The 25,859-nt window shown below is 44.3% G+C and overlaps 1 protein-coding gene across 7 annotated transcripts in view; it reads right to left on the minus strand.

Annotated features, from left to right (window-relative positions):
- Window positions 1-25,859, minus strand: part of MSRA (methionine sulfoxide reductase A) — a 409,106-nt gene that overhangs the window by 230,981 nt on the left and 152,266 nt on the right. For all 7 annotated transcript variants that reach the window (XM_002709444.6, XM_070068216.2, XM_070068215.2 and 4 more), the window contains one exon: window positions 10,487-10,555. In XM_002709444.6, the coding sequence (XP_002709490.3) occupies window positions 10,487-10,555 (69 nt within the window). The remainder of the gene's footprint in view (window positions 1-10,486; window positions 10,556-25,859) is intronic.

Consider the following 25,859-nt stretch of genomic DNA (forward strand, 5'->3'; position numbering starts at 1 on the left):
AAAAAAGAGAGAGCGTGCGCACCCAGACGCACAGTGCATACACTCTGGCTCTTAATTCAAACAATTTTTTTTTTTTTTAATTTCACAAGAGGGGAAGTATGGACTCAATGGATATTTCCTGATATTAAGGAATTATTTCTTTAGATACAATAAACATTATTCTTATATTTTAGATATATTTTTGAGATATATACCAAAATATTCATGGATGAAGTCATATGACAGCTGGGATTTACTCTCAAATAACCTGGGATGGAGGAGACAGAATGAGTGGGACTATGGATGAGACACATCTATCCATAATTGACACCAGTGGGAAGTGAGTGAGGCTTTCACTATCCTAGTATCTCCATTTATACACAGCTTTGAAATTTTTCTCAAGAAACAAATATTTTTAAAAACTCAACTGAGAGAAATTATATTGATAGAAAATTCCCTAAAAGCTATCTAGTCCATCAGTTGCTTTAGATACAAAGCAACTAACTCCCAGGTTAAGCTGCAGCCCTCCAAGGAAGCACATTGCCACATCGCTCCTGCACGGTATGATGATCCCAAAAAGAAGGTGACTTCTGCTCAGGAGACTCCCAAGTTGCTCCCTCAACGCATGCTGTCAGCAGCACTGTTGATTACCTTACATTATACAGTGTCCTTCTAAGCACCCGTGATAAAAACTTCTTTAGAACAGGAACTTTTATGATTCCCCCAAGCACGTACATTTTCAGTATCATTAAGTAAAACTGAACCCAATCACCACTTTACATCTATCAGGATGGCTACTATAAAAATAAAATCAACAAATGTTAACAAGGATTCGGAAAAATTAGAACATTAATGCTTTGCTGGTAGGAACATAAAAATGGAGACATACTGTGGAAAACAGTATGGCAATTACTCAAAAAATTAAACACAGAATTAGCATATACTCCAGCAATTCTACTCCTAGCTATAGTCACCAAAAGAGCTGCAAACCAGGATTTGAAAAAAACACTGGTATGCTCATGTTCTTAGCAACCTTATTCATAATAGTAGAATCCAGAAGCAACCCAAGTACCTCCTGAAGAACTGATCAGCAGATTGAGCAGATCCATACAATGGCCTATTACTCAGCCTTAGAAAGGAAGGAAATTCTAACATACACAGCAATGGGAGGAACTTGAAGACATTAAGTAAAATCAAACAGTCATGTCAGGGTAAATAGTGAGTCGTTCCACCCATAAGGCAGCTACCTAGAGTAGCCAAGGGCATAGAGACAGAAAGTAAAATGGGGGTTTTCAGGGTGGATAGGAAGTTAGTGTTTAATGGATACAGAGTTTGCAAAAATAAAAAAGTCTGGAAATTTTAAAATGGTAAATTTTATGTGTATTTTACCACAATAAAAAATGAAACCAATCACACAATTGTTCTTTCTTCATGTTGCTGCTAGGAAACAGTCACATTTGTAGCCAACTTTTATAAATTTCATAAGATTATTGAATGCAGTTTTTGTATATTTCATTGCACTTATTTTTCTGTAGTCTAATATTTTATTTAACTCTAATATGTTATTTTGCTGTGTCTTCTATATAGTTCAATGTTTCTTCATCCATTTTACAATAAGACTCATGATACATAGTTTGGAGAGCAAGAGAAAGCATATGCGTTTTTTGTTATTGTTGTTAATTATTTTATTTGAAAGGCAGAAAGATGGGGGAGGGGATGGAAGGTGGAAGAGAGAAAGAGACAGACAACAAGGGAGACCTCACATCTATTGCTACATTCCCCAGACAGGGCTGGGTCAGGCAGAAGCCGGGAGCCAAGAACTCAATCCCACACAGGTGATGGGGACCCACCTACTTCAGCCATCACCTGCCACCTGCCAAAGTATGTATTAGCATAAAGCTGGAAATAGGGGCAGAGGCAGGACTGTAACTCAGAGACTCCAATATGGGATACAGGTGTTTCAGGAGGCAGCTGACCCACTGCCTCAAACGCCTACCCCAAGGATATTGTTTCATATTATCTGTATTAGATCCATGATTGCTTGGCATTTTCCTTAAAAATGCTGGTTGGCTGAAATTAAATAATGAGTATTTTTAAAAAGGAAAAGAATTAAATGAGTGACTAGTTTTTTGTCGTCCTCAGCACCCGTGTTTTTCTCAAGGAAGTAAAAGAAGCAGTAAAAACATAATTATTTCTCTTCACATCCCAGATTTTCTCTAGAAATTTAAGAAATTTCTGACACATGTGCAAAATAAGTACACCTCTTTCTCACTTTCAAATGTGGAAAAAAGGAAAATAGTGTGATTACTGCACACTATTGACAATAGTGGAAAAATCAGCCACAACTCATCAACCCTATAGCTGAAGGAAAAAGAGAAATAACAGTTTTTCTGAGTGCTCTGTACTAATGCAGAAGGAAGCAACCAATCTAATTTAGTGCAGGGTGAGGGCCGGTTTAACGGAGAAATAAGTAGCAGGCGCTGCTTAGTACACAGCAGATATTAGATTAGTTCTCAACCAACGCTGTCTGCTATTCTCCAAATCCCTGAGTGAAAGGATTCATCTGGCACGATGAAGGAGAGAAGATGGGGCCAAAGGATCCGACTGGCATTGGGGTCACTCTCTGAGGCCTTGATCACAGCTTTCCCTGCCTCAGGAGACCAGGTGGGCCACCAAGCAGCACCTCTGGGCCTGTGGGCATCGGCAGAGGTCTCACAGCCTACTTCCTCCCACTCTGTGCCCAGTGCCCTGCTGCATTATCTCTCTCTTTCTCTCTTTTTTTAAGATTTTATTTATTTATTTATTTGAGAGGTAGAGTTACAGACAGAGGGAGAGACAGAGAGAAAGGTCTTCCACTTGCTCGTTCACTCCCCAAATGACTGCAATGGCCAGAGCTGGGCCAATCTGAAGTCAGGAGCCAGAAACTTCCTCCTGGTCTCCCAAGAGTGTGCAAGGGTAAAAGTGCTTGGGCCATCTTCTACTGCTTTCCTAGGCCATAGCAGAGAGCTGAATCAGAAAGGAGCAGCTGGGACTAGAATGGCACCCACATGGGAGGCCCGTGCTGAAGGCAGAGGATCACCCAACTGCGCCAGCACTACATTATCTCTCGATAGCTAAGCATAACCCTAGGAGGTACACAGTCTCCACCTTGCTTTAAGATGAGGAATGGGGATTATAGGGGGTGAGAAACTTGTCTACTGCCACACACCAAAGTATATCTGATTCCAGTGACCTTGGGAATTCTGAATTCTTTATGGACTTCTCCACCAGTTTTTTATGGGGAGGGCTCACTTTTTGGTTCCTACCTGCATCCCAAATGGCTGAGGCTGATGCCTAAGTGATAACTAAACAACTGAAGTGTTCCTTTATAAATGCATTTCATTCACTCCTTTACATACTGGATTCAGTTCCATCCTCCAGGCACAAACGTCCCTGCCCATATTCCAGCTTCCACTTCTGAGTCTGTTCTCCACCCCGTATCTCTCTCTGTCCTTGCAGTTTCTGAACCAGCATTAGGATAATGTGGCTGCACCACCCCCAGGCACTGCCATGCAAACCCAAAGGGATCTGAAACACGGATTTCCAAAGGTCCCTTCTCCCCCCGCTTTATTACCTGACCTCTCCACAGCTGAGAAGAAAATGAATATTGAGGTCATCCCGCACATGAAAAAGGCATCTCAAATAAAAATATGTCTTAAAATGTGTCTCCTGTGACCAATCACCACCCCTCCAAGGTGCTTCAAATAACCCTGGCACAAAGGTCTATTTTTGTGTCCCTGAGTGCTTCACCATTCAAGAAGTTTGCACCAGTTAGCAGCCTGCTGTTCTAACAGGCTTGTGAATTTAGATTGTTTGGTTAATTATAAACACATTTCAAAGTCATTCTTCCTAGCCTTTTTCCTGGAATGAGTGCCTGCCACTCCTCGGCTCACAGAACGGGCTTCAGTGGTTTCCAGTCAAGGTTCAGGGAGAAATATGCCACACCGGGATTCGATTATTTACCAACATAATGTTGGATGTGAGCCAATGAGACACCAATATATTTTCCTTTGAAGTCTGACATATTGCCTGCTGCTTCCAAGGCTGTTTTCTTGGCTGGCAGACAAATAACTGGGGCTGTTTCAGAAATCACCTCCGATTCAAGTCAGGGGGAAAAAATATGTTCTGGTGCTTGGTTCATCTCATTCTCCTGGAGGTGCCGAGGTGAGGCCCTCCGAGTGGGGTGCGGCCGGGCTCTGTGACAGCTGCTGGCCTCCACTCTGTCCAGCGAAGGCGTGGCACCTTGGCTGTCAACGGAGCTGTGAGATGAGGGCATGAGCATGTTTCCCTGATGGCTTAGTTTTTTCTCCCCCTTGCTTGAAGAGCCCTGAGAAAACCTGCCATCCAAAGCAGCAGTGTTCGCAGGTTGCTGAGACATTATTGCCAGCCTAAAAACCCACGACAACCCAGACAACTCAGTGAGGCACTTCTGCTGTTGCTGGGATCAATGCACGATCGTCAGGGTTCTTCACTGTAGAACCTGACCTCTCATGAAACAGCCTGGCTGCACGTTTCTAAATGATATGGTCAAAGCATTTTGAGTTAGAAATAATTCAAAAGTAAAAAGGTTTAACACTCTGCAACAAAGTAAATTCCCTTTAATTGAGAAGAAAGAATCGTAAAGGCTATTTAGCACTACCTCTCAATTGGTTAAGAATGATTCAATCACTTGAATACCTAGAGTGATGGAGAGTTCAGTACCCTACCCCATTAGACAGAATTAGTATAATATTAAAATTGCAAGTGTATAATCAGATCAGTTCCCCTACTCTTATTGAAGTGTCATGAACCAGGCTTTATGAAAATGAATTAACTTTTAATTTAAAGTCATTCAGGAAGAACATAACAGTACTTATTGAGTAAAATCTTCAAAGTTAAACATAACTATGAGTGTTTATGTTATATTACATATAATCAAAGTCTATTGCATTCTAATGTTTTATTCATTTACTTCATTTTCTATATCTTAATTTTTTATGTTCAATATCTACTTAACTCAACATGTATTTATTTATTATTCTTATTGCAATATTGTACAATATACTCTCATTATCGGGTAATATTATATCCCAGTTGCCTACAACCCTCCAGGATGCTCGTTATCTTAACACAATTTTTAAAAGATTTATTTATTTACTTACTTATTTATTCAAAAGGCATAGTAACAGAGATAGGGAGGGAGGGAGGAGGGAGAGAGGAAGGGAAGGAGAGAGAGGGAGGGAGGGAAAGGAAGGGGGGAGGAAGAGGGGAGAGGAGGGAAGAGGAGGAGAGTGAAAGAGCTTCCATCCATTGGTTTAACTCCCCAGATAACCACAATAGCCAGGCCTGGAGAGCCAGAAGCCTAGAACTCCACCATGGTCTCCCACATGGGTGGCAGGCACCTGAGTACTTGAGTTATCACCTGCTGCCCTCCCAGATGCATTAGCAGGGCATTGGATCAGAAGAAAGGCCAGTACTAGAACCAGCACTCCCATACATGATGCTGGCACCACAAGTAGTAACTTAACCCAGTGCCCCACAACCTGATCCTCAACACAAGTTTTAATAGCACCCTTTTCATTCCCCAAAGAATCCTAGTTTGGATGACAAGTTCCTGCCCAAGGATTATACTTTAAAATTCTAACTATGTAGTAAAAACCCTACAAAGTAAGATTCAGGCCCTTGCCCTCTACTTTCTACCTTTCTCAATTACTAAGCTTACGCTTTACTTTGACATGTTCAGCCTTCGTGAGCATGAAGTATTTTTTTAATAAATAAATAGCTATTCTGTGCTGAAGACCACCTCCATGAAGAGCCTACATCCTGGCCTTCTGCTTGAACAGTGTGGCCCATTGCCAATGGGACGTCACTTCCATTAAGATACTGAGTGCCACAGAAAACCTTTCTAAGACAGGCACAGCATGTTGGCAAAAGATGTTCTCCGGCCAGAGAAAGCGCTCCGCTACTTGACCATATTTCTTTCATCTCTGGGTACCTCAGTTTCTCTGCCCGCGAGAGAGCACAGTAATGCCCACTTCACAGGGCCGCTGTAAGAAGCAAAGGGATGATAGCCACGGGGCACTCTCAGCCACCAGGAACAAAGGACATGAAGTAATTGCAAAATGTTGGTTCCGCTTTTCCAGCTTGTGAGAAAAGGGCTCCCACTGACTTGAAAGAGAGCATCACACGCAGACCGGAGAAGCCCACCAGGAACACAGAGCCGATTACCCTCATTACCACTGTCCCCAAGTGCAGAGAAAAGAGAGCAGCAGAGCAGCTTGAGAACTCGGTGGCAAAGAAACGAGATCTGGGGAAGGGTGCAGGGGACAAACCCACCGCCGACGAACAAGACAGTGAAAAAAGCGGAACGTCTCAAGTCAGAAATACTCTGTGAAGATGGAATGCCAGGAACAGTTTCCAAGGAGCCATGTCTATATTCTCCGATTACCTGACATAGCACATTCATGTATTTCTCCCTGCCCTGTATCTGTCATTTTCATTTGCAACCATTCTAATCCGAAAGCCTAATGGCAGTTCAGTGGTCACTTGCAGACTGGATTACATTTAAAAGTTCCTACTTAGACAGCATTCTGTGAGGTACACACAAGTGATTAACCCGTAGATAATGAAATTTTAATTGGTGATCCTACTTTGGCATAAAATATTAAGACCTTCAAGGCTGAAGAATGAGTTTGGACAAGTAGAAAATGCCATCATGACTCTGGTTAGCTCCCAGTCAAGTGGATGGAAAACACAGTCCTGTACATGCACACACGCTGAAATCAAATGGGGGAAAGAGATAATAGTAGGTGACATCACTCCACACAGTATTTTCCCGGCAAAAGCTGCATCTCGAGAGTGCTCCAGAACACTCTGGGAATGCACAGATGTTTACAAATCAATTTGCTAAATTGGCTTGGCTGGAAATCCTGCTTTAGTGGGTGGACCCAGTTGAAAGGCATTTGAATCTACTGGGCTCTCCCAGGGTTCCTTCAAGCAGTGTAGAGACTCGGGGATATCACAAAAACAACACAGATTCGGGGCCTATCAGACATGGACCAAACTCTTAACTCCTTCACTGCACCAGCCAAGCAACTATGAATAAGGCATGTGACCTTGCTGAGAGGGGGATTACACAAACCTGCCAGCCCTGCAAGGTGCTGATTGGATGAGACACCTGGCACCCCTCAAAGAGTCAAGCACTCAGCTTAGATGGACTTTGTCAGTGCCACTACAAACAATCCAGGAGGGCCAAAGCCTGCCCCAAAAGCCACCTGTTCCCTTACTCCACTGTAGGTCAGGTGGGCAAATGATATAAAATGAGAACAGTTTTGAAAATATGAATATGAAATATATGCATTTCTCTACCAAAAATAGAGACTTTAAGCCTCTGGAAGAGGCAAACTACAACTGTAAAGTAAGAATTCTCAGATGTCACACATATTCTCTTTGGTGATATGTACAACTGTGCCCTTTATGTAGAGTTAACGTGTAGGAGTTATGCACAGGAGTCATCTCTTTTAAAATCATACGAGTGGGTCATTCCTAGTGGGCTTTTGCCAGATAAGCCTTTAGTCCGGAGAAGAGGTAGAAACAGAGGACCCAGGGCTGGAAAGGCCTCAATGCTTATCCAGTCAGACTTCTCACTGAAAAACTGAACCTTGGAGAGAGGAAGTTGTTTGCCTGCAGTCAAATAGTGAAGGTCTTGGGTTAGGAATTTTACGAAGCCACTGTAAACCAAATCTGTCCTTCACCCACTGCCCCCACCCCCACCCCCAAAAGAAAACCCCCATGTACTCTTGCCACAGAGGTTTATTCCCTGATAGCTGCAATTCAGTAGGAGAACAAAGTCTTCAGCCCATGTGGTACTGGGTCTGCCCTTCCTAAAGGAAGTCTGTCTCCAATACCACAACAGAGAGAAACCCACTAAAATAGGTCAGTGTCACTTTACATTTCACAAAATGACGTGGAACCTCACTTCCAAGATGTCTGGGGGAAGGTAAATCTGAGAAACTGACGGAAAAACAGTCATCAGAAGAATCCTTTAAACGTTGGTACACATAACACCTGCTGTCCCATGAAGACAGACACCATAGTAGGCTAGAAGAGTTGACAAAACAGACATGTCCGTGATGCCTTCTTTTTAAACTTTTACCTAGTTTTTTAAAGATTTGTTTACTTATTTGAAAGGTAGAATTACAGAGAGGCAGAGGCAGAGAGAGGGAGAGAGAGGACAAGAGAGGAAGGAAGAGGGAGACAGAGAGAGAGGGAGAGAGAAAGGCAGGGGGAGGAAGAGAGAGAGAGAGGTCTTCCAAGTAGCTGCAACAGCAGGAGCTAGGCAAATCTGAAGCCAGGAGCCAGGAGCTTCTTCCCAATCTCCCATGTGGGTGCAGGGGCCCAAGGACCTGGGCCATCTTCTGCTGCTTTCCCAGGCCACAGCAGAGAGCTGGGTCAGAAGTGGAGCAGCTGGGACTTCAACCAGCACCCATATGGGATGCCAGCACTGCAGATGGCAGCTTTACCTGCTACGCCACAGTGCTGGCCCTTATTTATTTTTCTTTGAATAGCAAAGAAACACAGAGAGAGGACAACACAGAGACAGGCAAAGATCTTCCACCCACCGGTTCATTCCTCAAATGCCTGCAATAGCTGGGGCTAAGGCCTAAATAAGGAGACCAGAGCTCAATCCAGATCTCCCAATTCAGTGTCAAGGACACAAGTACTTTGTCTTTACCTACTGTCCCCCAGGACACTACTAGGGAAGCAGAAGCAGAGGTGGGACTCAAAACCAGGCATTGCAACGTGGTACTGAAGGCAGCCCAAGTAGTACCTTAACCACTGCACCAAACACCCACTCCTGTTATGCTCAGAAATTTAAATGGAGAAGTTGGTCTAATAGAAGAAGGCATGGTTGGGGTACTTGTTTGGCACAGCAGTTAAGATGTCACTTGAGAAACACACATCCTACAACAGAGTACCTTGTTTGAGTTGGGGCTGTGCTCCCAATTCCAGCTTTCTGCCAACATGTACCCTGGGAGGTAGCAGATGATGGCTCAAATAGTTGATACCTAGCACTCATAGGAGAAATCCAGATTTAGCTCCAGCTTCCTGGCTTTGGCTTAGCCCAGCCCCAGCTATTATGGGCCATTGGGGAGTAAACCAGCAAATGGGACAACTAATCTGTATCTATCTCTCTCCATACCAACCTTCTGCCCTGCTGTGTGTCCTTCAAACAAATTATTAAATAAATTATTTATTTATTTAATTATTTTAAAATCCTAAGTTCTGAGCATAGGGATTTCTAATCATGGGCCAGTACATGTTCAAAAATGATAGCTCATACAGAGCAAGATTTAACAACCCTTAGGCAAAATTAGGTCTTTGTTTCATAATTCTCCAACAGATAATCACTAATGGCTAATTCTGGTTCCATCGCTGGGAGTAAGGGAACATTCTATCTTGAACATGCTAACTTAGAGACTAAGTTGTTCTGAAGTCGATTTCTAATGCAAATACACCTCAACACTTCAAAGCAGTTTTATATCCTTGTAGGAAACTACCCTCAAGACCAGGGTAGGATGGAAGCTTATCGAGGAGGTGTGAAGTCAGGGTTCTTCTAGCTTCTAGGATGGGGGAGATCTTTAGACTAAAGAGAAGGAACAGGGAGACAGCTGAATTTCTCATTGGCATTCCAGGGGACAGAGATGGTCATTCCTGTGGGAGGACCCCAAAGCATTGCTAGATGGAAGAGGAGGGGAGGGGAATGCAGAGGGTAAGGAGGTATAAGAAGAGAAAGGAAGAAGACAGGAGGGATGTGAGAGGGGAGAAAGGCAGACAAGGAAAATGCCAGCTGCGGAGATATTTTGCAGGAACTTTTGGTGACACCAGATATGGTGACAGGAAACACTGATTACAAAGGAGCTCTCTGAAAAAACAGTTCAGCATGGAACACAGAAGTTCTGCTCAACCATGTAGTTGTCTATTGCTGGTGTACACTCAGGGATTGGACTCGATTCTGCTTAGAACATTTTCAATTAATGTTCTAAGCACATTCTTAAGGAATGTGCTCAAATCAGGATGGAGAAGAAAGAGATCATTCAATTAGATTGCCGGAACAACAACTTGAATCCCAGCCTTTGGAAAGGTATATATATATATATATCCACATGGCGGGGAAAAATCCTTCCTGCAAAGAAAAACTCAAACCCTAAATTAGCAGGTTAATTCACAGTGTGGACATAAGTAATAGCAAGTACACAATTTGATATTTGGGTTGTCAAAATGAGAAAGGAAAGCACACTAAATTCTACGAATGAGCATTTCCAATCCCAGAAATTACTAAGAACTCAATAGTTTTCTTGGCTGTAAAGACTTGTAAATATCTAGAAGAGCCCAGATTTTGAAGCCCGGAGGACACTTGCTAAAACTAAGAAATTTGGCACTCATCTTTGCACACAATTTGGGTTTTCTTTCAGAATTGATATCTTACCAAATACAGCCATCTGTGTTCCCTCTGGGAAAGGTTCAACTGTTCTGTTGTCGTTGACATGATGTTTGGCTAGAAAAAAAGAAAGGAAGAAAGAAATTTAACTTCAAGTGTAAAGTTCTACACACATGCTAACACATGTTATTAAATGTGTCAATGAGCCTATTTCTCCCTTTAAGTTAGAAATACACCACTGCTTACCATCTTGAGAGTTTCTGCAATTTCGTTTTTCATTTCGATTTCAGAAGAGCCTAGTTCAGGCACATCATTTTACCAAAGTGCATGCTAGAGCTAGCACGGAGCTGGGCAGCCAGTGGAGACAGAGCGATCCCGGTCTGAAAGCATCTGACTCCTGGTCGGAGGGCCCCCACTGTGCTAAGCTACATCCTAGAGAACAAGGGGAGCCCGGGTTCCAGCCTGAACCGGCTTGCCTCTGAAGACCCCTGACAACCGAAATGCTGATGCAATCAGGATTTAAAGCAAGGAGGGAGAGGAGCAGCAATAACAGCAGGGCCAACTTTCCAAGAGCCAGAATGGCAGAATATGTCATTTACTACACTTCAGCCACTGTGCTGGGGCCAGAGACACCAGGCTTCCTATGAACCAGAGAGACACTGCACAGGCCTGTGCCACTCACTGTTCCTTCATCACCTGTGCCGTGGCCCCACAACCAGACACCTTCTCACTGTAGTGCATATCAAGGTCTTGGAAATAAAAAGGAACCAGATTCAACTTTCTAGTATTAACTTGTTCCCACAATACCCTGTGAACAGATAGAGAATATCAAAGTATGTTCCACCTATGAGTATTTTAACAATACTCTCAGGAATTTTTCAATATGAGGATTTATGTAGAAAATTCTAAGAGAAGAACAGCTAAAACACTCAGACTACATCATGGAGCACATAGACTCTGGCTGCATTGGTCACATCAATTTATTGAGCTCTGGCAGAGGGCTTAGAACTACAGCCAGGCCCTAAAGGGTCTAGAGGAGAAGAATAACATTGTTCCTGCCCTTGAAGAGGGTACAATTATCTTCGAGAGGTAAACCACAAACACCACAGAACAGCTCTTTGCCAAGTCCTGGAAGGTGACCTGCGGGTACCATAGGAGCTCATCGCCGAGGGACAGCGAGCTGGGAAGTCAGAGTACACTCTGTGAAGGCACTGCTACTGGGCCAGTTTTCAAGAAGAAGGGTCTGCATGGCTAAGAGCGAGAAAGTGACCTGAGTGATGGCCAGGAGGCACCTGCCTGGGCGAGGAACAGGCCAGACAGTGGAGGTGCTGCACTGAGAAGCAATGGGAGTTAAGGACAGATGAAGACTGGGACGGCAACATGGAAGGTCTTGAGCCCCTCTCCAAACTCCTGGGAACCTTAGCCTCAGCCTCACTACTGCAGAGTTCCTGGAGAACCTGTAAGCTTTCATGGCTCGGCCTAGTTCAGACAAAGCTTAGGGGTTCCATCTGTTCAGTACAGGGGCTCTCACTGGTTCTTCAGTTTTTGTGGTATTACCCTAACAACAGAAAATCTAGGAGGGAGGAGCCAGGGTTCCCAGCACAAGGTGGCAGTAGGCCTGGCAGATTTACAGTGACCCATCAGCTGCCAACTGGCCCAATCAGCTGGTGCATGATGCAAGGCCCCAGGTGACCCTGTCAAGCACTCATGAATATAGTTAGGATCACTTCCTGGTGAACAAGACCCCAGCAGAAGGATCAGGCCATCAAAGAGGGAGGCGCCTTTCTCTGAAGGGAGGAAGGAACCTCCACTGTGATATGGCCTTGACTAAACAAGTTCAGAGTTGGTGAACTCAAGGGGCTTCCATAGCCTAGACAGCTCATAGCAAGAGTCTTGGGTGATTGCTGCCGTCATAAATAAGAGTGCCAATTGTTAAATCAACAACGGGAGTCACTGAGTACAGGCTCCCCACGTAGGATCTCTGTCCTTAATGTGTTTTACTATGAAACTTAAAAACAACACTACTAGTCGAACAATGCCCTATACCTTGTGCGGTTGTGTGAGTGCAGCCTGTTGAAATCCTTGCTTAGTGTATACTAAGTTGATCTTCTATATATGAAGGTGATTGAAAATGAAACTCGATGAAGGGCGGGATGGGAGAGGGAGTGGGAGAGGGGAGGGCCGCGGGAGGGAGGGAGGTTGAGGGGGGGAGCCACAACAATACAAAAGTTGCACTTTGTAAATTCACATTTATTAAATTAAAAAAAGGAAAAGAAATATATAGTTAGGATCACTGTCACTGAATTCTAAGAAACATGATGAGTCTCCAAGTAGAATTTCAAGTTCTGCCACTGAGTTCGAAAATGTTTGCTTTTCAGGAGTCAGAAACCTATTCAAGCTCTGTAACCCATCAGTTCCACTGCTTAGCATTTAAATAAAATTTCAAGAGGAAAAAAGGTGATATGCATAACAATATTTATTAAAGTATGACTAGCAATAATAAAATATTAAAATCAACTAAGGGGCCGGCACTGTGGCATAGTGGGTAAAGCCACCGCCTGCAGTGCTGTCATTCCAAATGGGTGCCGGTTCAAGTCCCAGCTGCTCCACTTCCGATCCAGCTCTCTGATATGGCCTGGGAAAGCAGCAGAAGATGGCCCAAGTCTTTGGGCCCCTGTACCCACACAGGAGACCCAGAAGAAGATCCTGGCTCTTAGCTTTGGATCGGCAAAGCTCCAGCCATTGTGGCCATCTGGAGAGTGAACCAGTGGATGAAAGACACCTCCCTCCCTCTCTCCCTCCTCCCCTCTCTCTCTCTCTGCCTTTGTCTCTCTGTAACTCTGCCTTCAAATAAATAAATAAATCTTTTAAAAATCAACTAAATATCCAAAAGTAGGGAAATTTCTGGGAAAATTACTACTCATGCTTTATTAAGTGAATGGAATATCACGCAACATATTTTAAATACAACATTGAGAGATATATAAATATGTGGAGAAGTAGCTGGGATAATGGTAAGGAAAAACAATCCCACTATATTGTCTATGTAAATTACAATGGTAATTAATTAAAATATAAATGCCTATGAAAAGACAGACAAAACATTTAAAAATGAAAATTAAATCATTAAGACATTTATTTCTATCAATTCCTTTGTCATAGTTGCTAACTTCTTATTGTCTAGGGCAAAAATATGTTTGAATTCAAAGTTCAACCAAAGGACAGATTGTTACATTTTCCTCAATACTTGTTCTTCTCTATTTCTTGAATGTCTACTCCCTCTCCCATTCACCTACCCTCATCTGAGAGGCCAACAAGTGCAGTAGGGAAAGAAAGACAAAAATGCTCCATGACCAGAGGAAGGAGGAAGTTAATTTGCTGCTCCATCTTGATTCATATCGTTCTTCCCTGGGCTCTGTTTTGTCATTCATTCATTTAATTCAAAGGTAGACAGAGAGAGGGGCCGGCGCCGTGGCACACTAGGTTAATCCTCTGCCTGCAGTGCCGGCATTTCATATGGGCGCCGGTTCTAGTCCTGGTTGCTCCTCTTCCAGTCCAGCTCTCTGCTGTGGCCTGGGAAGGCAGTGGAGGATGGCCCAAGTGCTTGGGCCCCTGCACCTGCATGGGAGACCAGGAAGAAGCACCTGCCTCCTGGCTTTGGATCAGCATACCTCTGGCTGTAGCGGCCATTTGGGGAGTGAACCAACAGAAGGAAGACCTTTCTCTCTCTCTTTCTCTCATTGTCTGTAACTCTACCTCTCAAATAAATAAAAATCTTAAAAAAAAAAAAAAAAAAGAGGCAGACAGAGACACAGAGAGAAATCTCCATTCCATTTGTTCACTCCCCAAGCACCCACAACAGCTGGAGGTGGGCCAGGCATAAGCCAGGAGCCAGGAACCAGGAACTCAATCTGGGTTTCCCACATGGGTGGCAGGGACCCAACCATTTGAGCTGGCAGCTGATGCCTCCTAGGATGCACATTAGCAAGAATTGGCAGAAGCTAAAATTGGCAGCAGAGCCAGGACTCAAACTCAGGAACTGAGATACGGGATGCAGGTGTCCCAGGCAGCGGCCTAACCACTACGCCAAATGCCCACTCTCATTTTGTCTTTAATTACAGAACCCAAAGCCCAAAGACAATAATTTCTGTAAATTTGATTTTGCATTTTCTTCTACAGCTCAGCTGACTTACATCAGCACTGTGAACAGCAGGCACAGCAATAGCTAAAAACAGAGAACAGAGTGGGTGGTGAAGAGCCTGGATTATGAAACAAGACCGCCCAACTTTGCGTCTCAGCTTTCCTACTTTTTGCTGTATGACCTTGGCTTAGTCACTTAACCTCTTTGTATCTTCATTTCCTATTTTATAAGAATTTCTTCCTTAGTAATTTAATGAGTTAAATATGTTAAACATTTAGAATAGTTCCCAGCAGTTAGTGAACTCCACATAACTGTCAGGTTGATATTATGACCTCTAAGGGAATTTTATTTTTTACAGCAAGATTTACGTCAGGAATGTGAATTTACAGATATCTGCCATGCCTCTGTTCTGTCTTCATGGCAGACATCACTAATAAACCACAGCACACTCTTGCAGTGCTTGAGTGTGATGACAAAAATCATCTCAATAGAGCATCCCATAGACTCTCATCATTTAGAGATGGCAATGTGTGACAAAGTCTGTTTTGCCAGTCCTGGGCTAGGTGAGTAAAATAGAAAGAAGATATTAACAAAGAAGCCATTTCTTTGTGATACATTGCAAGAAGACCTCTCTGAAAAATCTTCCAAGCTCGTTAGGGGGAAAATGAATAGGGGAAATCTGAAAGCTACTTTCCATTCCAAAATGAGAAAAGGCAAATTCCTTAAAGCCGAGAAATAGTGCACAGTCCCTGGGAACCAAGCCCGAGTTTGCAAAGGCACTGAAGCTCTTCTAAATCCAAAAACCAGAGGCCTTTTAAGCACATTATTTAGGTTCAGTAAGATTTGGGGGAAGGAGAGCTAATCGGGGAACCTAACCAGTATTTGTACATTTTCATTTCAAAATTATTGGCACGTTTCACCACTGATATGCTCAAACTTACTAAACAGAAAAGACACTCATTGATCGGGCCCTAACCATTGATTACCCGCAGAGTATGAAATGGAGACAGGAGGGCCTGACAGGGACATCTGTCGCCCGCCCACAGCAGGGTGGATGACTCCAATCTGGCTGACTGGGCACCTGTCCCTGCTGGGCACATGTCTGTGGGGTCATCCCCGAGGCACTCGCTCCAGGAGGACAACCTCTGCCGATGGCGATGACTCGTCCCCAGCCAAGGGTACACGAGGACAAAGAACAGATTCTCATTCATCTTGAAAGCCTAGTGCTTGAGGAGCAGAAAGGTTAATTAGAGCTAGATTGGGTCAAAGTCAACCTTTGCAGAGATTCTGAAGGAAATTTGGAGGACATGTTAAAAAAAAAAAAAAACTTTAGAAGATGATATTGATATTGTTCTTTTGTGAATATCCAATGTGCTTGAATTTTATAACTGCTTTCTCCCTTGAAAAAGGTACAGTAAAACTGCTTGATAATGTATCTCTATTCACAGACTCAGGCATAATCCTGTGAGTAGATAAAGCTCCCTCTCCTGTGCTCAAACTGGGAGAGCTAAAATCCTTATCTTGGTGCTGGAGGTGGTGAGAAGAGCAGATAGGTAAAGGGCAAGGAGACAAACAGACTGAAGGGTGGCCCCTCAGTATTTTCTTGTAGGTCCAGTCTCCTGCTGATCGCGTGACCCTCGGGAGATGACCCAGCTGGAGATTCTATCAACAGTAGCTGCCATCCTGGGGATCCTAGACAGTCACTGGACACAGAAGCCTCGCAGGCCTGGACGAGCCTTGGATTAGACTAAACTGTCAGAGCTGCAGGTCAGCTACAGGTACAAGTTCCTCACTCCCTAGCAGTCACATTGTTAAACTTGCCAATATCCTGACCCATGCTTTACACTGCTGGGTTGCCTGGACTGACTTGATATGATTCCACCAATCTTTCACACTGCTACTAAGCTTATCGGTGGTAGTTGTGGTCACATTGAGGGTCACAGTACAGTGCACTTATTTCACTAAAATGGCAGTTCACACACACACTCACACGCAGGCACACTCACACTCATAATCCCTTCTATTATCTGTTTCTTTGTATCTCTTTCTCCAGGTATCATAGTGTCTCAAGGTACAAGAGTCCATAACTAAGCGGAGTTCCTATGTGACCCAAAAGGCTTAGCCATGGGTTAGCCTCTCACATCTCCACCTGAAGGACCCTCCCCACCCCACATCCCAGCCCAGGCAGGATCCAGCATTAAGGATGTCTTGGCTATCACTCAGCAGTGGGACAGGAGCACTGGGAGAAGAGAGGCAATGCTGGCTCTATTCAGGCATGCCCAGAGATGCTACAGTTCCCACTTGCTTCTGTCCCTTATGGTTACTGTAACTTTTGCTTCATGTTTCAAGGTGAAAGTTAACCAGGAGTGGGTTTCACCCCAAACTGCACGTTCCCTATAAGAAGAGAGGATTAGCAAGGAATGACGTGGCAGTGGGAAAATTGCTGAGAGGGCACCACTCAGCCTGAGGGTGAACTTCTGCTCCTCTCCTCCCAGCCTGTGTCTGAGGACGTCTGAGTGCTCACTACTGACTGGGAAGGTGTGTGAACACAGCAGCTGGGGTCTGTGGCAGGGAGAGGCTGGGTATGGAGTCTCCTATAGAGACCAGGTGGGAATGAGACGATGCGCCCACTACAGCGGGCACCCGGAAGGCAAGCTTTACTCTCAGAGCTCAAGGAGAAGGAAGAGGCTACCCTCACTGTCCTCCTTATGTGGTGACCAACAAGTGGATCCAAGTGAGGGCTTCCCTAAAAGCAAAAAGCAAGGGCAAATCAGATGAGAGGAGCTGAAGATTACAGCACTAAAGCCAATTCACGCGTCATTCAGGATTGTACCCTGTTGCTCTGCAGGGTTTGGATGTAGTTTGTCCCCCAAAGTTCATGTATCTCACTCTCACTGTCCACTCTGCCTGTTAAAAAAAAAAAAAAAAAAAAAAAAAAAAAGCAGCAGCAGCAGCAGCAGCAGCAGCAGCAACAGGAGGCTGGCGCCTCGGCTCAATAGGCTAATCATCCTCCACCTAGCGGCGCCAGCACACCAGGTTCCAGTCCCGGTCGGGGCGCCGGATTCTGTCCCAGTTGCCCCTCTTCCAGGCCAGCTCTCTGCTGTGGCCAGGGAGTGCAGTGGAGGATGGCCCAAGTGCTTGGGCCCTGCACCCCATGGGAGACCAGGAGAAGCACCTGGCTCCTGCCTTCGGATCAGCACGGTGCGCCGGCCGCAGCGCTCCGGCCGCGGCGGCCATTGGAGGGTGAACCAACGGCAAAGGAAGACCTTTCTCTCTGTCTCTCTCTCACACTGTCCACTCTGCCTGTAAAAAAAAAAAAAAAAAAAAAAAAAAAAAAGTAACAGGAGATTTAAAGGGGTGAGGCCTAGTGGGAGGCAGTTAGTTCACAGGGAGGGGGAGGGCACATCCCTCAGAAGGGATTAATGTGGTCCTCTTGGGACCCATTAGTTCCCACAGAGAGGGCTGTTATATAAGAGTAAGACTGGCCCCTCTCTGCTCTCTTGCCTTCCATCTCGAAAGATGATCTCTCCCTCCTACACATGCTCCTGCCATGTTACCACCGCCACCCGACACAACCTCAGCAGAACTGGTACTGTGCTCTTTGGACCATCAGCCTCTGAACAAATTAACCCCACCCACCACTAGGATTCTCCCTTCCCCTCTGCTCCAGGTGCAGCAAACTGCAGAGGCACCTCCTGGCTAGTAACGCAGCCAGTGCCCCAGCTCAGGCAGCCCCCATACCTCCCAGCATCTTCTGGTGGATGAAGCGCACATGGAGCTGTCAGAAAGGGACAGGCACAGGCCCGCAGCCGAGTGACATGTCGCAGGGAGGCAGAAAATCCTCCTTTCAGATATGGGTCTTTTGGCTCATGTTTCTATTCACTGGCAATGATGCTCTTAGTCCTCAGTACCTGGCAGGTACTGAGTATTAGGTATCAAGTGGATGAAGGTAATAAATTTCATAATCCCTGCACTCAAGGATATTCTGTAATCAACAAACTTTTTAATAGAAATCTGAAGGGAAGGTTTCTGGTCAAAATAGTGAGGGGATGGGGATGAGGATAAGCTTCTCAAAGAGTGAAGCATGATGCAGATACAGGACGTTTCTACTTTATAAGGACATGACTGCTGCGCTTCCTGAAGTCTGCTCAGTGCACGAGATCATGAGTGTGACCACAACCCTGGAAATGAAACACAAACTGCAGATGCTCTCAGCCATCAGCCCCTTTGTGTTCCTAAGAAAAACTGGCCTGTGATGATCCCACTGTATTTCCTGAGGCTGCAAGGCTGCTTTGGAGAGTGAAGGGGAGTGCCCACAGAAGCAGCCACAATGAGAGAGCAGAAGGAAGCCAGAGGCCCTAGAGGCCAGTGTAGGGATGGTCTCTGCTGGCTCCCTGAGAGGTTTCCACGATTGTGTAAAAGACAGATCCTATCTAGAAAAACGTGAGGAATGACAGGAACAGACATGACACCGGAAAACGGTTAGGAATACAGATAAATATATACATGAATAGACACTCAATCACACTCTGAGATGCTAGTCTTAATTCATGCAAATGGCAAAACTCACAAAAACAGTGCTGAGTACCCATAAGGGTGCAGTGAGTTAAGCTTTCTCATACACTGCTCGCAGGAATGCAAATCAAACAACTCTCATACAACTGCCGTCTACTTGGAAAGCAATCTGGCATCAAGCAATATGCATCAAGAATGTCAAAAGCCTTGAAACCCTTCACCCAGTCATTTCAATTATAAATAGCAACTTTAAAAACCAAGAAGAATTGAGGCAAAGGTTTCCAAAGATGTTTACAACAGAATTGTTCTTAAGGAGAATATAGTTCTGAGGTGGAATACTGTGTCATAATTTTTAAAGTATGACCATAATTTTTTGCATGGCATCAGAATATAGTAATAATATAGAACTCAGTGGGAAAAGCAGCAAGATGCAAAAAAGGAAAAATCAAAGGCACAGAAAAATGACGAGAAGGAAGCACAGTAAGAATGTCATACTAGCTGCTTCCATATGCTGAGTTATTGGTGATTTTTCTTCTTTACATTTCTAGATATGCCCAATTTTTTTAAAACAGTATTTCTTGGATAATCAGTAAACTAGAAAAAATAAAAGTAAAAAGCAACACTTGGAAAAGAAGAAAACATGGCTCAAAGAGGTTTATTTTCTTTAAGATTGATTTATTTGAAAGGCAACGGTACAGAGAAAGGGGAAGAGGCAGAGAGAAAGAAAGAGATCCATCTTCCATCCACTGTTTCACTCCCCAGATGGTGGCAGCACCCAGAGCTAGATCAGGCCAAAGCGAGGAGTGTGAAACTGCATCCACATCTCCCATGCGGGTGGCAGCGACGCAACTACTTGGGCCACCTTCCCTTGCTTTCTCAGGCATATTAGCAAGGAGCTGGACCAGAAGCAGAGCACCTGGGACTTGAAGCAGTGCTCATATGGGATGCTGATACTGCAGGAGCACTTAACCCAATGTGCCACAATACCACCCCCCAGGTATATTTTCAAGGTGTACCATTCTCAATGTTTTCCTCTGAGTCCTACTCCTCTATTTTCTTTGAGTAGACAGAATAAGAGAAGGCAGCAAAGTGCTCTTAGGTGAAAATAACCAGTGGCCAGGTTCACTCCAGCTTCATCATTAAAGACTCAGCAGGAAGCCTTTTTCTTTCCAGGGGTTTGAGTACCTGGAACTGGCTGTGCTTGCTACTTGAGAAACCGCCCTGAGGAGTAAGCACCAAGCTATTCTGGGACTTCCAGAGGGACTCACACCAGCTGCAGCACTGGTCCATCCTCTCTGATGAGGGCCAAGTCCTTCATGCCTTGGGTAGGAATTTCTTAACTCCCAGGGAGCCGTGTGAAGGAGGGGCAAAGAGGGGACTGGGAATGAAAAGCCATCCGGTAAGTCAAGGCATTGACCAAAGAGAGTCACGGTTAAAAAACGGTTATGGAACAGTGGCTCTGTGCCAGGTGCTGCACTTGATATGGGTAAGACAAAGAGAAAGATGCAGCACCTGCCCTCTCCTCATCTTCCACCAGTCTGAAAGGTCCCTGTCCCACCCTGAGTGCTGCTGCTCAGACCTATGTACCCAGGCTCCTGGGTTAAGAGCGGAGCTTACGGCTCTATAAGCATCCACTGTTCCCTCTGCCATCAGACTACGCTGAGTTCCTTCATGCTAGACCGCCTCAATACAACACCCCAAGTCATTCAGTTCATTTTCAGAAGAATTCCATTTTCACTTCTGTGATACATTTACTACTTACCACATTCAAGAACCCATATCTAACTCAGGCATTTGTAAAGACATGTAACATTACATTAAGCGATGGAAAATATCCACCCAACTTTTATGAAATCTCTCCCTATTAAGAACAAGGAATTCCTAATGACTACCAAAATTGGGTAATCTTGAGAGCACAAATTACATTTAAAATAAGGTTATTTTAAGAATTAAAATCTGTGCTTCAGCCTGATGCATGTGACATCCTTGTGAAAAACAATGTTGAGAACAGTTGAAATGAAATATGAATAAAGCAAAATGAGTTCCCTTTTGTGTTAAAGTATGTGGTGTTTCCTATGGATTCTGAGACAAGGTATGGCTTTGTAAGATGACTATTAAACATATACAGAATGGATCACATAGAAAGCATACTCTGTGTTACTGTTTAAAACATGCTGTCCCTGGATATGCCAGTAACCCAGCAAGTCCAAGATGGTTAATTGAGCAAAATAGAATAATTTATTATTATCTTCAAATGGAAAATTGCTACTAACTGCTGCTATATAATTTCAAAGTCACTCTGGCAATCTGGCTCTGATGGCCTTTGAGGCTTCATTTGGTTTCTGGTTTTTCTGTGTCCTAATAGCCAAAGTCTCTTAAGAGTCAGCACTGAGGCAAGGCAAAATATACAGTTCTCACAGATAATTTTAGAATCCTTCTTTGATTTGAATAAGCTAATGCATATATATGCATATGTAACAAGTATATGCATGTTGAGGTAAGTATAGAAATCACCCCAATAATTTGCAAGTTGAGGAGATAACTTGGTTGTCGTTAATACAGACTATTCTTATAAAAAGAAAAACAGTGCTGTACTTCAGAGCTTTGTAGGGGCCAGCTTCCATGGCTTACATTGCTGTAGCCTTCAACACACAGACGAAGCCAAGTTATCTACTTTCTCCCCAGCATTTGTGGCTGTCAGTTCTGCCATATTAAAATAATCAGCCTTCTGCAGAGTATCCAAGTCCTGTGAATGTAATTAAGGCTGCTGCCCACCGAGGTATTTTCTCTTCCTCTCATCCGAGTCACATTATCACTCTGGAGCCTGTGTGCCTCTGGTACCCCTTTCAATCCGCTTTTCCACAGGTCCCTATGCAGCACCGAGGAGAGGAGGGCGCACGCGCCAAGGGAGGCGCCAGCGCAGGGGCAGCTCGTCCCTCTCTTCCTTGTCAACATGTCAGTAGCCTTAAAGAGGCAGCGTCCTGTCCCTTGATGGCACATGGTCTGCCCAGAGGTTGACTGAGTCGTTGTCAGCTGTCAATCAGCCACCAAGCAGGAGCTGGTCCAGTAAGGCCCCTCTCCCTCCACCGGTCCCCTCTGACAGTGATAAATGATCTGGCCCAGTGCTCAGCTGAGCTTGACGGGCCCAGCCCCCCTTGCAGTCTGTTCCAGCCCAGCACCAACCTCTCAGCCAGCACCCCGTCAGCAGTGCACACGGCCTGCTGCAGGGAAGGCCAGCCTTGTTGCCTTTCTGGCTGCTCTTCCTCCAGGAAAAGGAATTCTGACTTCATTTCCTGATGGAAGCGCCGCTCAAAATTGGAACAAACCTTTACAGCAAACGTGGGTCCATATCATTTTACATTAGAAATGATGGAGGTACAGCTAAACAGATTAGCTGTAGGGGGGAGAGGAGGGAGGGGGGAAGGGAGGAGGGAAGGGAGGGAGAAGGGCCTGACCCAGCCCTAGCTATTGTGGGCATCTGGAGAGTGAACAAGAGAATAGAAGTTACCAGGTCTCCCCCCACACACCCATCCTCTTCCTTCTCTTACTCCCTCTCCCTCTGCATATGTCACTGTTATGATATTAAAAGGGTGGTGAGCTAGCCCAAATAGCCTTAATCAGCCTTATAATGAGTCTCCAATGTAACTCTTTCCCAGGATTCTGACCAAGAGTTATAGAAAACAAAGGTATTTAAAAAAAAAGTCATTTGAAATTTACTTAAAAGATAAGTTTATTTTGGTGCAAAACAAATTTGAAATCCATACATATTTTTCATCATACATATTTCCATAAGCTATTTGAAAATCCCTGTATGCATAGAATCAAAATTTTTGCACTAAAATAAATTTATCTTTTAATTCTATTTCCTATAAACTTTTTGAAGTATCTTAATACTATTTTATTGAGAAAATATATTGTAAGTTCTACTTTATAACATCAAGAACACACTCATTTATACTGGCCAAGCTGGTTGTATGGTATGAGAGGGGGAAGGAAAATTTTTACTTCCTTTCTAAGCTACCTAGCTTCCAATCTGACTGCGGTAAACAATCTCCCTACTGTACTACTCATCACTGTGAAAAGGTTTCCTCCCAGGGAGATGAAGATTACCCCTTGTTGCATGACAACCACCGCTCAGATGCAAGGTACATTCTAAATTCAGTGGTCTAAGTTCATGCTTTATTTGCAGCTGAGTGGTTCTGACTCAGAGTCTGCCACCAAGCAGCAATCAAAGTGCCAGCTGGGCTGCAGTCTCATCTGAAGGTTCTATGGGAACAAGGGAGGAAAAACCACTCTCAACATCACTTGGCAGGCCTCAGTGAGGATGGCAGGCCACCACAAACTTCTCAAGTTCCAAGTACAAGGCTACAAATGCACTGATGGTCCTCCATCAAGAGTTAGAGCCTCAATCCTTTGCTTTAGAGATTCATTTCTACTGAAGGGAACACACGGGAGTGATGAGAGATCAATTCTGAGAGCAGGCTACAGACCGACTTTCACCATGGGTCCCTGTGGCGATGCTGGTTGCCATGCCATGAGGCAGCCCTGTGAACAGGCCCATGTGGAAGGAAACCCAGCCTTCCAACAGCCACAGAAGTGAGCCTCAGACGACACAGCAGCCACCGCCTGGACTGCAGCCTCGTGAGGGATGCTGATCCAGGGCACCCAGTTCAGCCATGTCCAGATCCCGACCCGAGGAAACCATGAAACAATACTGATTAGTGCTAAGTCGTTATGTTTAAAAACAATTGATTACTGAGCAATAAACAGTTAATGTACTATTGTGCTCAGATAAAGGAAATGTAGTACAACTTTTTTTACAAAGAAATACTAATGACTAAAGCCAGGAAATCAAACCATCTTTTTTAAAGCTGATTTCTGTAGGAAAAAATGCATTTCCAGTCTAACTGATTTACAAATCAACCCCTGGAACATGACCCATTTCTAAGTTGGAGACTATCTCCATGTAATTTATTTTCTCCAAAAACTTCATTCCCCAGTGTGCTGGCATTGCTAAAACCAACATTTCTGAACCACTAAAGTCTAGGAATAGTATATAAAATCAAAGTAGGGCTTTTAGCACTTTTGCAATAATTCTGGCAATTTTTATTCATTTGCATTATCCAGGGGATTGTTAGCTGCTTTTCCTGTTGTTTTGTTTGGGGAAGTTCTATCTCTGCCTCATAGGAATCACAAAAACAATGAAGAAAAATGTTTTTCCAAAATTCCCAGTGAGGCTCAATTTAAATTCATGCCAAAGGCCGAACTGTGATGGGGAGAATGCTCTGTATTTCAGTGTTTTGTGTGTGTGTGTGTGTGTGTGTGTGTGTTTTTTTTTTTTTTTTTTTTTTTTTTTTTTTTTTTTTTTTTTTTTTTTTTTGCTTGGTTGACTGGCTGGTTAGTTAAGTTTGGGGGTTTTTGCCTCTGACGAGATGGAAGTAAAAAGTTGGTTAGGTCATTTCCACTCGTAGTAACATCTATAAGAAATATGGCTTCCCCCTCCCCCCCGCTTTTCTACCAAATCAAAACAAATTAAAATTGCTGCTGATATTAAATTGGGTTATTTACTAGCCCAGACAGTTCAATCATCAGGAATGTAAGGTCAGAGTACCCCTACTCTATGCAGTAAAATCGTGGGACCTTAGGAGATCCTGGACTCACAGTACGTCCAGAAATGTTGAGCCCCTCTGCTGACTGACGTGGAGCACTGGAAGACTGGAGCTGGGTGAGCAGTTCAGCGCTGCTGCAAGCAGTGTCCCTGCTCACTGACTGCTGAACTTCAGTTACCACACCACCATCTGGTCTTCCCTTCTCCCCCTTTAGTTAAATTCCAGGTGAAAACACACAAGGGGAGGGAAGTGAAACAAGGAGAAAATATGCCAGTTGAACACAAAGCAATGTCTTCTACATGTTTTGAAAATGAGGATAGAAACCATAGATTACAAAAGACTCATCTGTGATAGTGTCTGCAAAAAATCTAGTGTAGCAGTCCAGGTCCAATCAGGAGCTGGAAACCACATGCAAGGATAAATAGAAGTCTAACAGAAAACAGTAACTATACAATCTCAGGAAACTCTACAGTGCCCTGCAGCTAGAGGACAGTACCCAAGGAAGGAGGACTGAGTTGAAAGGATTCCGACTTTTCAGGGTAGGTATATTTCAGCCACCAGACAGCAGAGAAGTTTTCCACTTTTTCCAGGCCAGGGCTAATCTGGAGATCCTGGGTCAGCAACAGTCCAGCCTCTACAATGCAACAAAGGCACTGCTATGTGGTGAGAGTCCAGGTACCCACACCTGGGGCACTTCTGGGGGTGGGGGCAGGAGCAGCATAGTTATGGACAGTGCAGGGGCTCTGCGGAAAAGTAATCACCAGGCCAAGGCTGTAAGACCACAGAGTGACTATGTTCTGGGCCAGCAGCTGGGACAGGCCCCGCCAGGACCTCCTCGTGCCCACACCACGGACCTTGGTCCACACCAGAAATGGCAGTAGAGACTTCGTGCAGCAATGGCCACTCTTCCACTCGCCAGTTCCTTCTGCTGAAAAGTGTTCCACGTCATGCCCACGTGAAGGGAGAAGCATTAAAGAAATTACTTTACTGCAGAAGGGAGCATTTGCAGCTGAGAGCCAACAAGGTAGTAACGGAAATATCATGAAAAATGTAAATTACCAAAACTGACATCTAAAATAGAAAATTTGAAATAAAAAACTAGATTCATATCAGGATACCTCAAAAGGCCCTTGGAGGGGCTGGCGCTGTGGTGTAG

Source organism: Oryctolagus cuniculus, chromosome 2 (assembly GCF_051225735.1).
Source record: "Oryctolagus cuniculus isolate XC-2025 breed Fujian yellow rabbit chromosome 2, ASM5122573v1, whole genome shotgun sequence".
Taxonomy (NCBI): domain Eukaryota; kingdom Metazoa; phylum Chordata; class Mammalia; order Lagomorpha; family Leporidae; genus Oryctolagus; species Oryctolagus cuniculus.